Below are 16,064 nucleotides of genomic sequence, written 5' to 3' on the forward strand. Positions count from 1 at the left end.
CCCCAGATATCTTCGGGATCCAAATCTTCAATAATTCTGTCAGACTGACAGCTTTCGAGAAGTTTCCTATTTAAAATCAACAAAATCGGTCCACAAATGGTTGAGATATGAGGAAAAAACCAGGACAACCTCGATTTTTGACCTATATTTGGATTATTAAGTCATTAATATAGACAATATGGATATCTAATGATAGATATTTCAAAGACCTTTGCAACGACGTATATAAGACTAATGGACCTACAATGGTTCAAAATCGGACAAAATATTTTTTAACCCGAATTTTTTTTGCACCAAAAAATAAATTTTTTTTTTTAAAATTTAAAAAAATTAAATAACAATTCGAAAAAAAATTTTTTTCAAAAAAATAAAAAAACAACTTTGGAAAAAAAAATTTTTTTTGTTTACTTAAAAATATTTAAAATTTGTATTTTGAAGTATAATTTGGTGAAGGGTAAGATTCGGCACAGCCTAATATAGCCCTCTTTCTTGTTTTTTAAACATTTATCGTTTCATTTTGCAAAATTAGGCCTACATTTAACTATGAATTCCATAATAATACTTACATAGCTCAAAAATACCACCAGATAAAGACAAAAAGTACCAAGAATTTCCCTCGAATTTCATGTTTCTAGGTCTTTTAATTTGGAAAAATCAATATGTTACATTAAGTAGAACCAAGAACAATTACCAGCCATGTCTGTATGTATGTTGAAACTTTCCGTAGCCCCCAAATATCGTATATACATGATTCATAAATCAATATATCCGCTATAGACCCGGCTCGGTTGATATTTAAAATGTAGAAAATCGGCCCACAAATGGGTGAGATATAAGGAAAAAAACAGGACAACCTTAATTTTTTACCTATTTTTCATCTATATCTGGATTACTAAGTCATTATTATAGACAATATGGATATCTAATGATAGATATTTCAAAGACCTTTGCAACGAAAATCGGGAAAAATATTTTTTAACCCGAGTTATTTTTTCATCAAAAAATTTTATTGGCATAAAATTTGTTTCACTAATAAATTAAAAAAAAATATTAACCCCCAGTTTTTCGTAACGATAAACCTCCAATTAACATTTTATTTTTTTAATGAGAACTGTCAGTTTATCATCACGATAAATAATAACCAGAGATTGAGAAAATGGGGGTAAATTATTTTTTTTTTTAACTAAAAGTATTTGCTGTATTTAATTATTGTGGATTCTTTTATTACTCATGAACATATATTTATGATTCCAAATAGGTTTGTCAATTATTCGAGTTTTATTTTAATCGAATAAAAATTCTCATTTTTTTATTATTCAATTAATTTTTAAAATTTTCTTAATGTACTGAATTCATTTCTTTCAGAATTAATTCCTAATTAAATCATTACAATTTTCTTTTTCAATCCCATTACTTTTATAATGGGTAGCTTTAAAAGTGTATTGAATGATTCAATATTTCTTCTATTCAAATCTATTACAAAAAGTCAATTTTTATACCCTTCACCATGAATAGCAAAGGTTGTAATTTCCGTTTGTAATTTCTACATTTTTCAGTATATATATTCTGGATCGTTATAGATAGCGAAGTCGATATAGCCATGTCCGTCTGTCTGTCTGTCTGTCTGTACGTCTGTATGTTGAAATCAAATTTCCGTAGCCCCTAAATAACTTACAAACATGATTGATACATCCGTATAACGGGAATTCTCTTGGCTCGGTTGATATTTAAAATCCAGAAAATCGGCTCACAAATGGCTGAGATATAAGGAAAAAACCGGGACAACTTATTTTTGATTTATATCTGTATTACTAAGTCATTAATATAGACAATATGGATATCTAATGCTAGATATTTCAAAGTGCATTGCAACGATGTATATAAGGATATAGTAATTTGGACCTACAATGGGTCAAAATCGGGAAAAATATTTTTTAACTCGAATTTTTTTTAACAAAAAAAATTTTTTTGGTGAAGGGTATATAATATTCGGCACAGCCGTAAATTACACTGTCCAACAGCATTTTTGGAACAGAATAGCGACCCTATAATTCTGAAAGGGCATGTTGAGTAGATCATTTTTATAGAATAAACTTATAGTCCACCTGGTCGGAATTTTTTTTTACAATGGGTCAAAGTTTTAATTAAAGGATTCAGTGGATACCAAAGTTGTAAATAAAGCTCTTTACGCTTAATTCGCAAGATTGCACGCCACCTTGGGTCTCACATTTTTTTTAAAAAAATCACAAAAAAATCTATTTATGATCCGAATGAACTGATATTTAAAATATAAATAGTCCTAGAAAAGATCAACAAAAAATATATATACATATGTAAATTATCACTTTTAAGTCAAGAGTTATTTATGTTTATTTATTTTTTTTAAATTTGTTCCATCTTTTTTTAGATATGTCGGGCCTACGGTGGTTCGAAATTGTTTTTTAAAATATCACAGTTAACAGTTATGTTACACGCATCCAAAGTTTGAACATGTAAAAATGGCCGTATTTTTTACTTAGCTTATGTAATAATTGTTGACAGAAGAACTTAAGATTTCAAAGTATTTTTAAATTCGTATAAGGCTTTCAATAAGTTTTTAAGGAGTTTGATTAAAATAGATTATAAATTATGTATATCCCTATTGTTCATTATCAATTAGAACCAATTTTTCGATTTTAAGTAAGGATTCATAATGTTAATCTTGGAAGTTTTTAAGGAGTTTGATTAATATTACGATCGGATCCTTATCTGAAGATGAGATTCTAGCCTCCAGTCAGGAGACTGGAGACTGTTACTCATACTGCTGGCAGTATGAGTAACAGACACATTACTCTACTGTCCTCAATTTTGTAAGGATTAGGTAAAAATTACGTAGTTTTTGGTAATTTAAATTTTTTTTAATATGTCGGGGATTTCTTGTCAAGTGAACCAACTTTTAAAATCGATGTCTTCCGATCAGGATGAAATTAGACCTATTGTTCTTAGCAAAATGTGTCATAATAGTTTAGATAGCTATTTCTCCAAACTTTCGAAAATAAAAATATATTTAAAAAAAAATTTAATATTTTTTTTCCGAAATCAAAAACTTTTTTGACTTTTTTTTCAAAATGGACCCTTTTTTTCTTAAAAAAAAAGCCTAGTTATTTTCCTTGATGATCTCTTTGGTCGCTTAGTGGGATGCGAGTTCGATATTTATCAAAATAAATGTTTTGTAACTCAAAACATATTATTTTTTACTTTTTTAGCAAAATCAAAAACTTTTTTTTCAAAATGGAAACTTTTTTATTTTTTGCTCAAATTAAAGCTTGAAGACCTTTTTGGTCGCTTAGTGTGATATCTATCAAAATAAATGTTTTGTAATTCAAGACATACAATTTTTGATTTTCTTTTTTTTGCAAAATCGATCTTTTTTTGCAAAACGGGCCCCTGTAACTCAGAGAGTTCTTGACCGATCTTGTTGAAAAATTGTGTCTGAATTACTATCTAATAAGTCCAAACTTGGTGCAAATTTCATTCCGATCGGAAGACATCGATTTTAAAAATTGGTTCACTTGACATCAAATCCCCCATATATTACACAATTTTTAATAAATGTAATTAACAATGGCAAAATTTTCTACATACACAAATATTTTTGAAGATGAAATTATTACTTTGAGAGAAATTTTACTTTTGGATCAAACTAATCAGCTATCTTTGTGATGTTGCTTTCATTACAGATTCAATAACTAAAGCTTAAACTGCATTGGTTAAATGCAGTTTAAACTTTAATTATTGAATCCATGTTTGATTAATACCAAATTTTATAATTCATTTAAGATACCTTATGTTATGATCATTAATGTTTATATTGACTATGATGACATGAATTTAGCGTGAAAAAAATCATTGCATTTTGTAAAATTAAAAAAAAAAAAACATTTGTTAAGAAATTGTTTTTTTACTAGCATGTAAAGTAAATTTAAAGTATAAGTATTTTTTGTTAGTGTTAAAAAACAAACTGATAAGAAAATATTTAAATAAATGAGTATTAAAGAAAAAAAATATTGAAAATTTAAACATATTTTAAAACTTACGCTGTTGCTGAACTACCACGCGGCATTTTGTTAAGATGACGATCGCGCATTTACACAAAACAACAAATAGTATTTATTTGTGATAAATTGATTTTATTTTTTTTTTCTAAATTTCTTTGTTATTTTCACGATTTTCACTTATGAAAAATTGGCAAAACAGTGAAAAGCTTAGACACTGTCTCTCTCTCTTAATGAAAAACAAACAAACAAAATTAAATACTGAAAATTTTAAATTATAAATGTACGTCACCAAGTTAATGATGTTGATGTGGCTGATGTTTTGAAGATGATGATTACGAAGATTTAACTAAAATTAAAATTATTTGGCATCGTTTAAAAATAAAAGCACAAACAATTTTATATATATAAATAAATATTTTTAAACACACACTGTCAGGAAAAAAAGGAAATTCCACAATTATTTGTTTAATTTTTTTTAATAAAATTTTAAATATTTTTCTAATTTCGTTGACGTTTTTTTTATTTGAATTGGTTGGTTGTTTTATTAATTTTAATTTAAACGCACTTAACTAATAATTTCCGTTGGAGAGATATTTTTTTTGTGTTAAATGATAATTAATTTTTCCACCCGTAGTTTAACTAAAATTGTTTGAATATTTGTATGTTTATTATGTAAGAAATTAATAAATTTTATTCATTTGACATGAGAACGTGTGTGTAAGGTTTAACTAACAAAAATATTAACAACTACAGCAGCAATAAATTATAACAAATTAACAATAGAATTCATATTAGCATGTAGATAGATACATTTGTTTATAGATGTGCTGTTTCAGAACTTGCATGTTTGAAAGGCTAGCAAATAATTTCATGTTGATCATTTTTTATTATTGCTGCTGCTGCTGCTATAGTCATTGTGGTTGCTGTTACAAAGGAGGTGACAGACAATGTTTTGGTCGCCAGACCGACGGAGGGATGAGAGGTTGCTGATGTAGAAAGAAAAACTTTAGGCGCGTCAATGTAACAATAACAATTGATACATGAAAAAAATACTGTGAGACAATACTGATCAATGATCACGATAATAATGATGATGATGATACCGCTGATTACTTTCTGTGTTACCCACATACTCTCTCACAAATGTTAATTGTTAAGTATTTATTGGCTGAGGGGAAAAGTAGTTTCATTAACAAATGTTTGAAAAATAATTATCAAAAGTATATAAACATACGCACATTAGACTAGATCGGAAAAAAGTTGTAAAAATAATGAATCTTCTTATCTACTGGACCGATTGCAAAAAGAGGACGATATATACTTTCAGAAAATTCCATTTGTTGGGATCAAAGATTTGATCTATCAAAAGAAAGGCAGTTGACAAAGAAGAATTTCGGTTAAAGCAACCAAACTTTTGTTACCTATTTTAAAATTTTGTTACCACGATTGTAAAATTCGGTCAATAAGGTAGAATCATTCAATTGGCCACAAATTCGGTTGCTATCACGAATCTGTTTTCTCTGCGTAATTTGATACTCATTCTTATGTTAAACAAGTAAGAGAGCTATATTCGGCTGTGACGAATCTTATATACCCTTTACCAAATTATACTTCAAAATACAAATTTTAAATATTTTTAGGTAAACAAAATAATTTTTTTTTCATTTTTTGAAAAAAAAAAATTTCAAATTGTTAATTAAATTTTTTTTTAAATTCTAACATTTACTTTTTTTAAATTGGAAAAAAATTTTTTGGTTTTTTATTTTTTTTTGGTGGAAAAAAAATTCGTATTAAAAAATATTTTTTCCGATTTTGACCCATTGTAGGTTCAACTTACTATGGTCTTATATACGTCGTTGCAATGGTCTTTGAAATATCTATGATTAGATATCCATATTGTCTATATTATTGACTTAGTAATCCAGTCAAAAATAGTTCAAAAATCGAGGTTGTCCTGGTTTTTTATTCATATCTCAGCCATTTGTGGACCGATTTTGCTGTCAGCATGTCTGACAGAATTATTGAAGATTTGGATCCTGAAGATATCTGGGGTCTTCAGAAAATTGATTTCAACAGACAGACGGACTGACAGACAGACGAACAGGCAGACGAACATACAGCCAACCAGACAGACAGACGGACATGGCTTAATCGACTCCGCTATCTATAAGGATCCAGAATATATATACTTTATAGGGTCGGAAAATTATATTGTGGTAATTACAAACGGAATGACAAAACTATATATACCCTTCTCACGAAGGTGAAGGGTATAAAAATCAGAAATAAAATTAATTATTCCTATAAAATATTTTGCTTATAACAGTATTTTCTATACAAAATGTTGAATATAATTTTATTTCCTACAGATAATTTTGTGTATAACAGTATTTTCTATAGAAAATCTTGTGTATAACAGTATTTTCTATAGAAAATCTTGTGTATAACAGTATTTTCTATAGAAAATCTTGTGTATAACAGAATTTTCTATAGAAAATCTTGTGTATAACAGAATTTTCTATAGAAAATCTTGTGTATAACAGAATTTTCTATAGAAAATCTTGTGTATAACAGAATTTTCTATAGAAAATCTTGTGTATAACAGAATTTTCTATAGAAAATCTTGTGTATAACAGTATTTTCTAAAGAATATCTTGTGTATAACAGTATTTTCTAAAGAATATCTTGTGTATAACAGTATTTTCTATAGAAAATCTTATGTATAACAGAATTTTCTATAGAAAATCTTGTGTATAACAGAATTTTCTATAGCAAATCTTGTGTATAACAGAATTTTCTATAGCAAATCTTGTGTATAACAGAATTTTCTATAGAAAATCTTGTGTATAACAGAATTTTCTATAGAAAATCATGTGTATAACAGTATTTTCTATAGAAAATCTTGTGTATAACAGTATTTTCTAAAGAAAATCTTGTGTATAACAGTATTTTCTATAGAAAATCTTGTGTATAACAGTATTTTCTAAAGAAAATCTTGTGTATAACAGTATTTTCTAAAGAAAATCTTGTGTATAATAGTATTTTCTAAAGAAAATCTTGTGTATAACAGTATTTTCTATAGAAAATCTTGTGTATAACAGTATTTTCTATAGAAAATCTTGTGTATAACAGCATTTTATATAGAAAATCTTGTGTATAACAGCATTTTCTATAGAAAATCTTGTGTATAACAGCATTTTCTATAGAAAATCTTGTGTATAACAGCATTTTCTATAGAAAATCTTGTGTATAACAGCATTTTCTATAGAAATTCTTGTGTATAACAGCATTTTCTATAGAAAATCTTGTGTATAACAGTATTTTCTATAGAAAATCTTGTGTATAACAGTATTTTCTATAGAAAATCTTGTGTATAACAGTATTTTCTATAGAAAATCTTGTGTATAACAGTATTTTCTATAGAAAATCTTGTGTATAACAGTATTTTCTATAGAAATTCTTGTGTATAACAGTATTTTCTAAAGAAATTCTTGTGTATAACAGTAATTTCTATAGAAATTCTTGTGTATAACAGTATTTTCTATAGAAAATCTTGTGTATAACAGTATTTTCTATAGAAAATCTTGTGTATAACAGTATTTTCTATAGAAAATCTTGTGTATAACAGTATTTTCTATAGAAAATATTGTGTATAACAGTATTTTCTATAGAAATTCTTGTGTATAACAGTATTTTCTAAAGAAATTCTTGTGTATAACAGTATTTTCTATAGAAAATCTTGTGTATAACAGCATTTTCTATAGAAATTCTTGTGTATAACAGCATTTTCTATAGAAATTCTTGTGTATAACAGCATTTTCTATAGAAAATCTTGTGTATAACAGTATTTTCTATAGAAAATCTTGTGTATAACAGTATTTTCTATAGAAAATCTTGTGTATAACAGTATTTTCTATAGAAAATCTTGTGTATAACAGTATTTTCTATAGAAATTCTTGTGTATAACAGTATTTTCTATAGAAAATCTTGTGTATAACAGTATTTTCTATAGAAAATCTTGTGTATAACAGTATTTTCTATAGAAAATCTTGTGTATAACAGTATTTTCTATAGAAAATCTTGTGTATAACAGTATTTTCTATAGAAATTCTTGTGTATAACAGTATTTTCTATAGAAATTCTTGTGTATAACAGTATTTTCTATAGAAAATCTTGTGTATAACAGTATTTTCTAAAGAAAATCTTGTGTATAACAGTATTTTCTATAGAAAATCTTGTGTATAACAGTATTTTCTAAAGAAAATCTTGTGTATAACAGTATTTTCTAAAGAAAATCTTGTGTATAACAGTATTTTCTATAGAAAATCTTGTGTATAACAGCATTTTATATAGAAAATCTTGTGTATAACAGCATTTTCTATAGAAAATCTTGTGTATAACAGCATTTTCTATAGAAATTCTTGTGTATAACAGCATTTTCTATAGAAATTCTTGTGTATAACAGCATTTTCTATAGAAAATCTTGTGTATAACAGTATTTTCTATAGAAAATCTTGTGTATAACAGTATTTTCTATAGAAAATCTTGTGTATAACAGTATTTTCTATAGAAAATCTTGTGTATAACAGTATTTTCTATAGAAAATCTTGTGTATAACAGTATTTTCTATAGAAAATCTTGTGTATAACAGTATTTTCTATAGAAAATCTTGTGTATAACAGTATTTTCTATAGAAAATCTTGTGTATAACAGTATTTTCTATAGAAATTCTTGTGTATAACAGTATTTTCTATAGAAAATCTTGTGTATAACAGTATTTTCTATAGAAAATCTTGTGTATAACAGTATTTTCTATAGAAAATCTTGTGTATAACAGTATTTTCTATAGAAAATCTTGTGTATAACAGTATTTTCTATAGAAATTCTTGTGTATAACAGTATTTTCTATAGAAATTCTTGTGTATAACAGTATTTTCTATAGAAATTCTTGTGTATAACAGTATTTTCTATAGAAAATCTTGTGTATAACAGTATTTTCTAAAGAAAATCTTGTGTATAACAGTATTTTCTATAGAAAATCTTGTGTATAACAGTATTTTCTAAAGAAAATCTTGTGTATAACAGTATTTTCTATAGAAAATCTTGTGTATAACAGTATTTTCTAAAGAAAATCTTGTGTATAACAGTATTTTCTATAGAAAATCTTGTGTATAACAGCATTTTATATAGAAAATCTTGTGTATAACAGCATTTTCTATAGAAAATCTTGTGTATAACAGCATTTTCTATAGAAATTCTTGTGTATAACAGCATTTTCTATAGAAATTCTTGTGTATAACAGCATTTTCTATAGAAAATCTTGTGTATAACAGTATTTTCTATAGAAAATCTTGTGTATAACAGTATTTTCTATAGAAAATCTTGTGTATAACAGTATTTTCTATAGAAATTCTTGTGTATAACAGTATTTTCTATAGAAATTCTTGTGTATAACAGTATTTTCTATAGAAATTCTTGTGTATAACAGTATTTTCTATAGAAATTCTTGTGTATAACAGTATTTTCTATAGAAATTCTTGTGTATAACAGTATTTTCTATAGAAATTCTTGTGTATAACAGTATTTTCTATAGAAAATCTTGTGTATAACAGTATTTTCTATAGAAAATCTTGTGTATAACAGTATTTTCTATAGAAAATCTTGTGCATAACAGTATTTTCTATAGAAAATCTTGTGTATAACAGTATTTTCTATAGAAATTCTTGTGTATAACAGTATTTTCTATAGAAATTCTTGTGTATAACAGTATTTTCTATAGAAATTCTTGTGTATAACAGTATTTTCTATAGAAATTCTTGTGTATAACAGTATTTTCTATAGAAATTCTTGTGTATAACAGTATTTTCTATAGAAATTCTTGTGTATAACAGTATTTTCTATAGAAATTCTTGTGTATAACAGTATTTTCTATAGAAATTCTTGTGTATAACAGTATTTTCTATAGAAATTCTTGTGTATAACAGTATTTTCTATAGAAAATCTTGTGTATAACAGTATTTTCTATAGAAAATCTTGTGTATAACAGTATTTTCTATAGAAAATCTTGTGCATAACAGTATTTTCTAGAGAAAATCTTGTGTATAACAGTATTTTCTATAGAAAATCTTGTGTATAACAGTATTTTCTATAGAAAATCTTGTGTATAACAGTATTTTCTATAGAAAATCTTGTGTATAACAGTATTTTCTATAGAAAATCTTGTGTATAACAGTATTTTCTATAGAAAATCTTGTGTATAACAGTATTTTCTATAGAAAATCTTGTGTATAACAGTATTTTCTATAGAAAATCTTGTGTATAACAGTATTTTCTATAGAAAATCTTGTGTATAACAGTATTTTCTATAGAAAATCTTGTGTATAACAGTATTTTCTATAGAAAATCTTGTGTATAACAGTATTTTCTATAGAAAATCTTGTGTATAACAGTATTTTCTATAGAAAATCTTGTGTATAACAGTATTTTCTATAGAAAAGCTTGTGTATAACAGTATTTTCTATAGAAAAGCTTGTGTATAACAGTATTTTCTATAGAAAATCTTGTGTATAACAGTATTTTCTATAGAAAATCTTGTGTATAACAGTATTTTCTATAGAAAATCTTGTGTATAACAGTATTTTCTATAGAAAATCTTGTGTATAACAGTATTTTCTATAGAAAATCTTGTGTATAACAGTATTTTCTATAGAAAATCTTGTGTATAACAGTATTTTCTATAGAAAATCTTGTGTATAACAGTATTTTCTATAGAAAATCTTGTGTATAACAGTATTTTCTATAGAAAATCTTGTGTATAACAGTATTTTCTATAGAAAATCTTGTGTGTAACAGTATTTTATATAGAAAATCTTGTGTATAACAGTATTTTCTATAGAAATTCTTGTGTATAACAGTATTTTCTATAGAAAATCTTGTGTATAACAGTATTTTCTATAGAAAATCTTGTGTATAACAGTATTTTCTATAGAAAATCTTGTGTATAACAGTATTTTCTATAGAAAATCTTGTGTATAACTGTATTTTCTATAGAAAATCTTGTGTATAACTGTATTTTCTATAGAAAATCTTGTGTATAACAGTATTTTCTATTGAAAATCTTGTGTATAACAGTATTTTCTATAGAAAATCTTGTGTATAACAGTATTTTCTATAGAAAATCTTGTGTATAACAGTATTTTCTAAAGAAAATCTTGTTTATAACAGAATTTTTAAAATTTATTCCGATTAACGGAATTTTCTTATTTCATTTTCTCAAAGTTTTTATCTTTATCCATGATTTATTCGTACATCAGTTTGCAATCAGACATAGATATAGATTTATTACAAGTTTAGTCTGATCGACCTCACTGTTAGAAATCATGGATCGATATAGACCATTATCGATACCAATCCGATAAATCGCCATAATATACTGAAATTATATTATAATTTCAGAGTACTTAGAACTAATTTGTATAAAATTTTATCAGAATAATCAACATATTTATGACTGCTCCAACAGTATTCCGGGGAAACATTTGTATGCTAGTTACTTTCGTTTAGGCCCTATCGTGTTTTCTCACAAACACTTTGGTTTATCTAAATTTAAAGATAGCAAGCGTTTAATATTGTCTATAACCAGAGCATAGTATCCGAGGAATTGTCAAACATATTTGCAATTAGAAAGCCAATTATGATATTACTTTTATCCATAGCCAATAGTTTAATTTTCATTCCCGCATTTATATATGTAAAATATTGCTATAGAAAACATTCTCAGGCAATGATATCGTTAATGTTCATTTGTTTTTGCAAACAGCAAATGAAATAAAAAAACAACCTCTTTGTCTAACAAGAAATTAGAAATTTAAATTTTTCAATTAACACAGCACACAAAAACGAAACACAACTTCTTGAGAAATATAGACATGGTAATAATTTTTCAATTGTAATTAAAATCATTTGCCATTCATTCGCACGATCTGTGATGGCAAAAGAAACTTTAATTCCGTCTTCCTCCCCCAGCGATCACTATAAACCGTTACAAAATAACTTTAGATTAAGTTTAACATTAAATTTAACGCACATATACATACAAATTTTCAAACAAAATTTCTAATAATTACGAAAACATTGGAGTATCAGGTGAATTTATTTGTCTATAATTTTTCTGTTTAATTTATTTATTTTTTTATTTCACAGCAATTATTGAAGGAGATGTTTATTTAATTTAGCAACACAACACTTGAATCCGCAGGTTGCTGTTTTATTTGTGTTTCTCAAAAATAATTTCAAAAACACACTGTCTCAATAAAAAAAAATTATTTAATTATTTGTTTACGTTTTGTGTTTCCACTAGATTAGTTTTTCAAATGTATAAAAAACGAACGAACCAGACACTGACAATTTAAACAACGAACGCACCAATGATCTTATTTGAAATAGAAAATTAAATTGAAAATTTGCCGTTAAACGATCATTACTGCACGAACTTCACTAGCTAACTGAATCGATACTGTTGCGACGCAATGCATAAAGTACTTGACAAATAAACACAGTGATCGTGAGCTACTGTTTGGCTAATCAGCCCCTTTCATATTCAGCAGCTAAAGATCGTTAAAATAATCTCTGTTTTATTTTCAAAGTATTTCTTGGATCGTGTTGGGGTTTCACTTCGTCTTTAGATAGTTTCGATCATGGAGCATGTTAGATAGAGATGCTGTTTTAACATTTTCAATATTTACATTTTCAGTTTGCTGTTAATTAACAGTTGACTGTTAACCGTAAGAGAGTGGGATGGCATAGTAAACATAAACGGTTTAAAATGTTGTGTAAATGGTTTGTGTCTACACTAAGTAACTGTATGGTACTGTAAAAGGGAAGTGAAATACAAATACATTTTGTGCATTATTAAAGAATTTGAAAATATAAATGATCACAAAGAATCGATTTTTGAACAAATGTAGCTTGTAATTCTCCCTATTGAATATAAATATTTTATTATTTTTTCTATTCAGATGATTTGTTATTGAAAATATGACAGATTAATTTAGTTTCTTGATTACATCGGACGTTGAATTACGAAGATATTAACGATTTTAGATATTTCATGGTTTTCATGCCAAAAGCCTATCACAAACTGAATTAGTTTTTAAAAGGTTTTAAATGTTTATTTATTTACAAGGTGTTAAAGATTTTAGATATTTTGAGTTTGGCATACAAAAATTTTTGATCAGAAATATTAGTGATCATCACAAATGCAGCTTGTGTTCTTGATTGAACGCGTATTTACAACCCTATTTTAAATATTTTCAGACAAAAATATACGCTTTGGCCACTAATGAGAGTGATCAGAAATTCAGCTTGTTTCTTGAAATCATATTTTTTATCAGAAATAAAAGTGTTTTCTCAATTAATCAATTATATACACAGATATTAACAACGATTTTAGATATTTAAGGTTTTCATTTTAAAAATTAAATGTGAGTGGTCATAGATTGATCTTGATTTCTTGACCCTGATCGATTTTTGAACTCAATTAAACGCTTATTTTAAGTTTTTCATAAAAAAAATAAAATTTCCATGATAATAGATTGATCATGTTTTCTCGAAATGTACTTTCAATCAGAAATATAAGTGATCGAAGATAGAGCTTGTTTTCTCAATTAAACAATTATTTACGAAGATATTAACGATTTTAGATATTTAGGTTTTCATTTCATACTGATCGATTTTTGGCCTCAAATTGTATTGAGTTAGATTTCTTGAATTAATTTTGAAGTTAATTAATAACAGAATTTATTCAAACCTTGAATGATTAAATATTTGTTAATTCAAATCTACTACAAATTGAGTTAAAATCTTTTTTCTTCATTCAGTTTTGTTTTGCTTTTAATCCTTTACAAAGTGAATTTAAAAATATTATCTTCAGCCTTTTTGTCTGTTTATTGAAGAAAAATTTAGTAATTCAATACATTTTTAAAGCTATTTTGTTATGGTTTTGAGAAGAAATTTTAATGTATCTTCAATTTATAATGATTCAGTAAGAAATTAATTCTATAAAAAATTAATTATCGATGGAATGAATTCACTAAGGAATGAATACAATACATTTAACTTAATCGTTAAGATATTTTATTTTGATCTCGAAAGTGGAATTAGGAATTAAGTCTTTCGATCCATTTCTATGTATGTTAAATGTACATGTGTATACATAAAGTCTTTTAATGTTTTGTATGGGAAATCTTATAGTCTAGTAAAATAAACTAGACTGTGATTGAAATATTTAAATAGATAGATTTCGGGCAGATATAAATGGACTATAAGAAAGAAAATACTAAATATATGTACATTAAAATTGGAACAAAAAATAAAACTGTAAAAAAAACTTCACGTTTAGTTGTTAGTTTCTTCAGTTATTAATTCCCGGGATTTGGGTAGTGGAAAATTGACAAAATTTACGGGAAATTTGTTCCGGGAATTCCCGGAATAAAAACCCTAGCGATCACAGATTGATCTGATCGATATTTGGTTTTAAATAAAAGCTTATTTACGAAGATATTGATGATTATAGATATACACAGAGAAAACAGATTCGTTGTCACAACCGAATTTGTCGCCAATCGAATTTTGTCGGTTGCATGTACTATCGCATAGTTCGGTTGTAGTTGCTGAATATATTGATAGTCACAACTGCAAAAAAAAAACTTATTCGGTTGGAATATATACAAATTTAATATATATTTATAAGGCTAGTCCAAGTAAAAAAAATATAATTTTTTTAATTATGCATGTTTTATTAACGTTTAGTAGCTGAAACAATTGTTAATAAATTTACATTTCTAAACATATGAACACGTAAAGATCATTTATATAATCAAAAAAGCCGCTTTTATCAGAATTTAAAAATTTGTCAGCCAAACATGGATTTTACTGCAGCTTTCCAGAATCGATAGTCAGCAAAACGACCTTCTACAATGGACTTATGATCTTGTAAAGTAATGTGTCGTCAACAGGTCTCGGAAAACAACAGAAAAGGTTATGGTTATATTTCAAGAAGGTATTAGAATTACAGCATGACTATAGTTTCTTGATCTAGGCAAATGAAACAACGAAATACAATAAATGCTCATTTCTCTTAACAATTTTTGTTTGCTTATACGTTTCTCACGTGGTTCAAATTTTGTAGATTTTCTGAGGAGAATTTATAAAACATTTTAATCAATGATTTTCAAGGAATATCTTACAATTTACCTTTATTCCGTACATTCGTCATCAGGGAGTAAGTCACTTCATTGACTGCTTCATTAAGATTTCCATCATCGTTTGTCACCAATCTACTATAAAGACCATATAATTCTCTAATCTTTCCACTCCATTGCAACGACAAGAACGACCAATACACCGAATAATATCAGAAATGCAAATGAAAGGTTGTGAAGAATTTAATGAAGGTATTTAATAAAAATTCAGACTGGCCCAAGTTTCTTGGAATAAGCAGTATATTTGTTGGCCATTTTCCATTCTGTTTAAAGGATAAATAACTCTTGAAATACATAATGAAACAATGAACATACGAACACTTACCCATGATAATTCCAAAGAAGTCCTACTGCTTTCTAGAGTTAATTCACATTAATTTATTTTTGCATTCATTTAAATCTTTATGTAAACTATTTCCGATATAAATAACTTTTATTTTAATTAATATTTATTTATTTTTGAAAAAAGTCAAACAAAATTTAAATTTTTGGGTTTACGTATTCTTTTGTCGGATGTGAATATAGAATTCTTGAATTTATTAATTACTAAAACTGAAAATATAGTTAAAGTTCTACTTATTTGAATTTAGTTAGGTTGTATATGCCGATTTCGTTGAATTTATTTTAACCAAATACAAATTGATTACAATAACTAATGTTGCAACCACAATTCCGTTATAGCTATGTTTTTACAGCTATAAATAAGGAAAATCGGTTGAATTTATGAATTTTTAGTAATGATAATAATATTTTGGTTACTTTTATA

The 16,064-nt window shown here is 26.2% G+C and overlaps 1 protein-coding gene across 2 annotated transcripts in view; it reads right to left on the reverse strand.

Moving 5' to 3' along the window:
* The window catches only part of nemy (no extended memory), a 75,694-nt gene that overhangs the window by 32,467 nt on the left and 27,163 nt on the right, over positions 1-16,064 (reverse strand). Inside the window, exon 1 of one of the 2 annotated variants that reach the window (XM_065511695.1) lies at positions 4,077-4,382. The exons of the other annotated variant lie outside the window; for it this stretch is intronic. Within the exon in view, the coding sequence (XP_065367767.1) occupies positions 4,077-4,126 (50 nt within the window). The 5' untranslated portion in view covers positions 4,127-4,382. Of the gene's footprint in view, positions 1-4,076; positions 4,383-16,064 lie in introns of those variants that run through there. 2 annotated transcript variants of the gene reach the window in all.

Source organism: Calliphora vicina, chromosome 5, assembly GCF_958450345.1.
Source record: "Calliphora vicina chromosome 5, idCalVici1.1, whole genome shotgun sequence".
Classification (NCBI taxonomy): Eukaryota; Metazoa; Arthropoda; class Insecta; order Diptera; family Calliphoridae; genus Calliphora; species Calliphora vicina.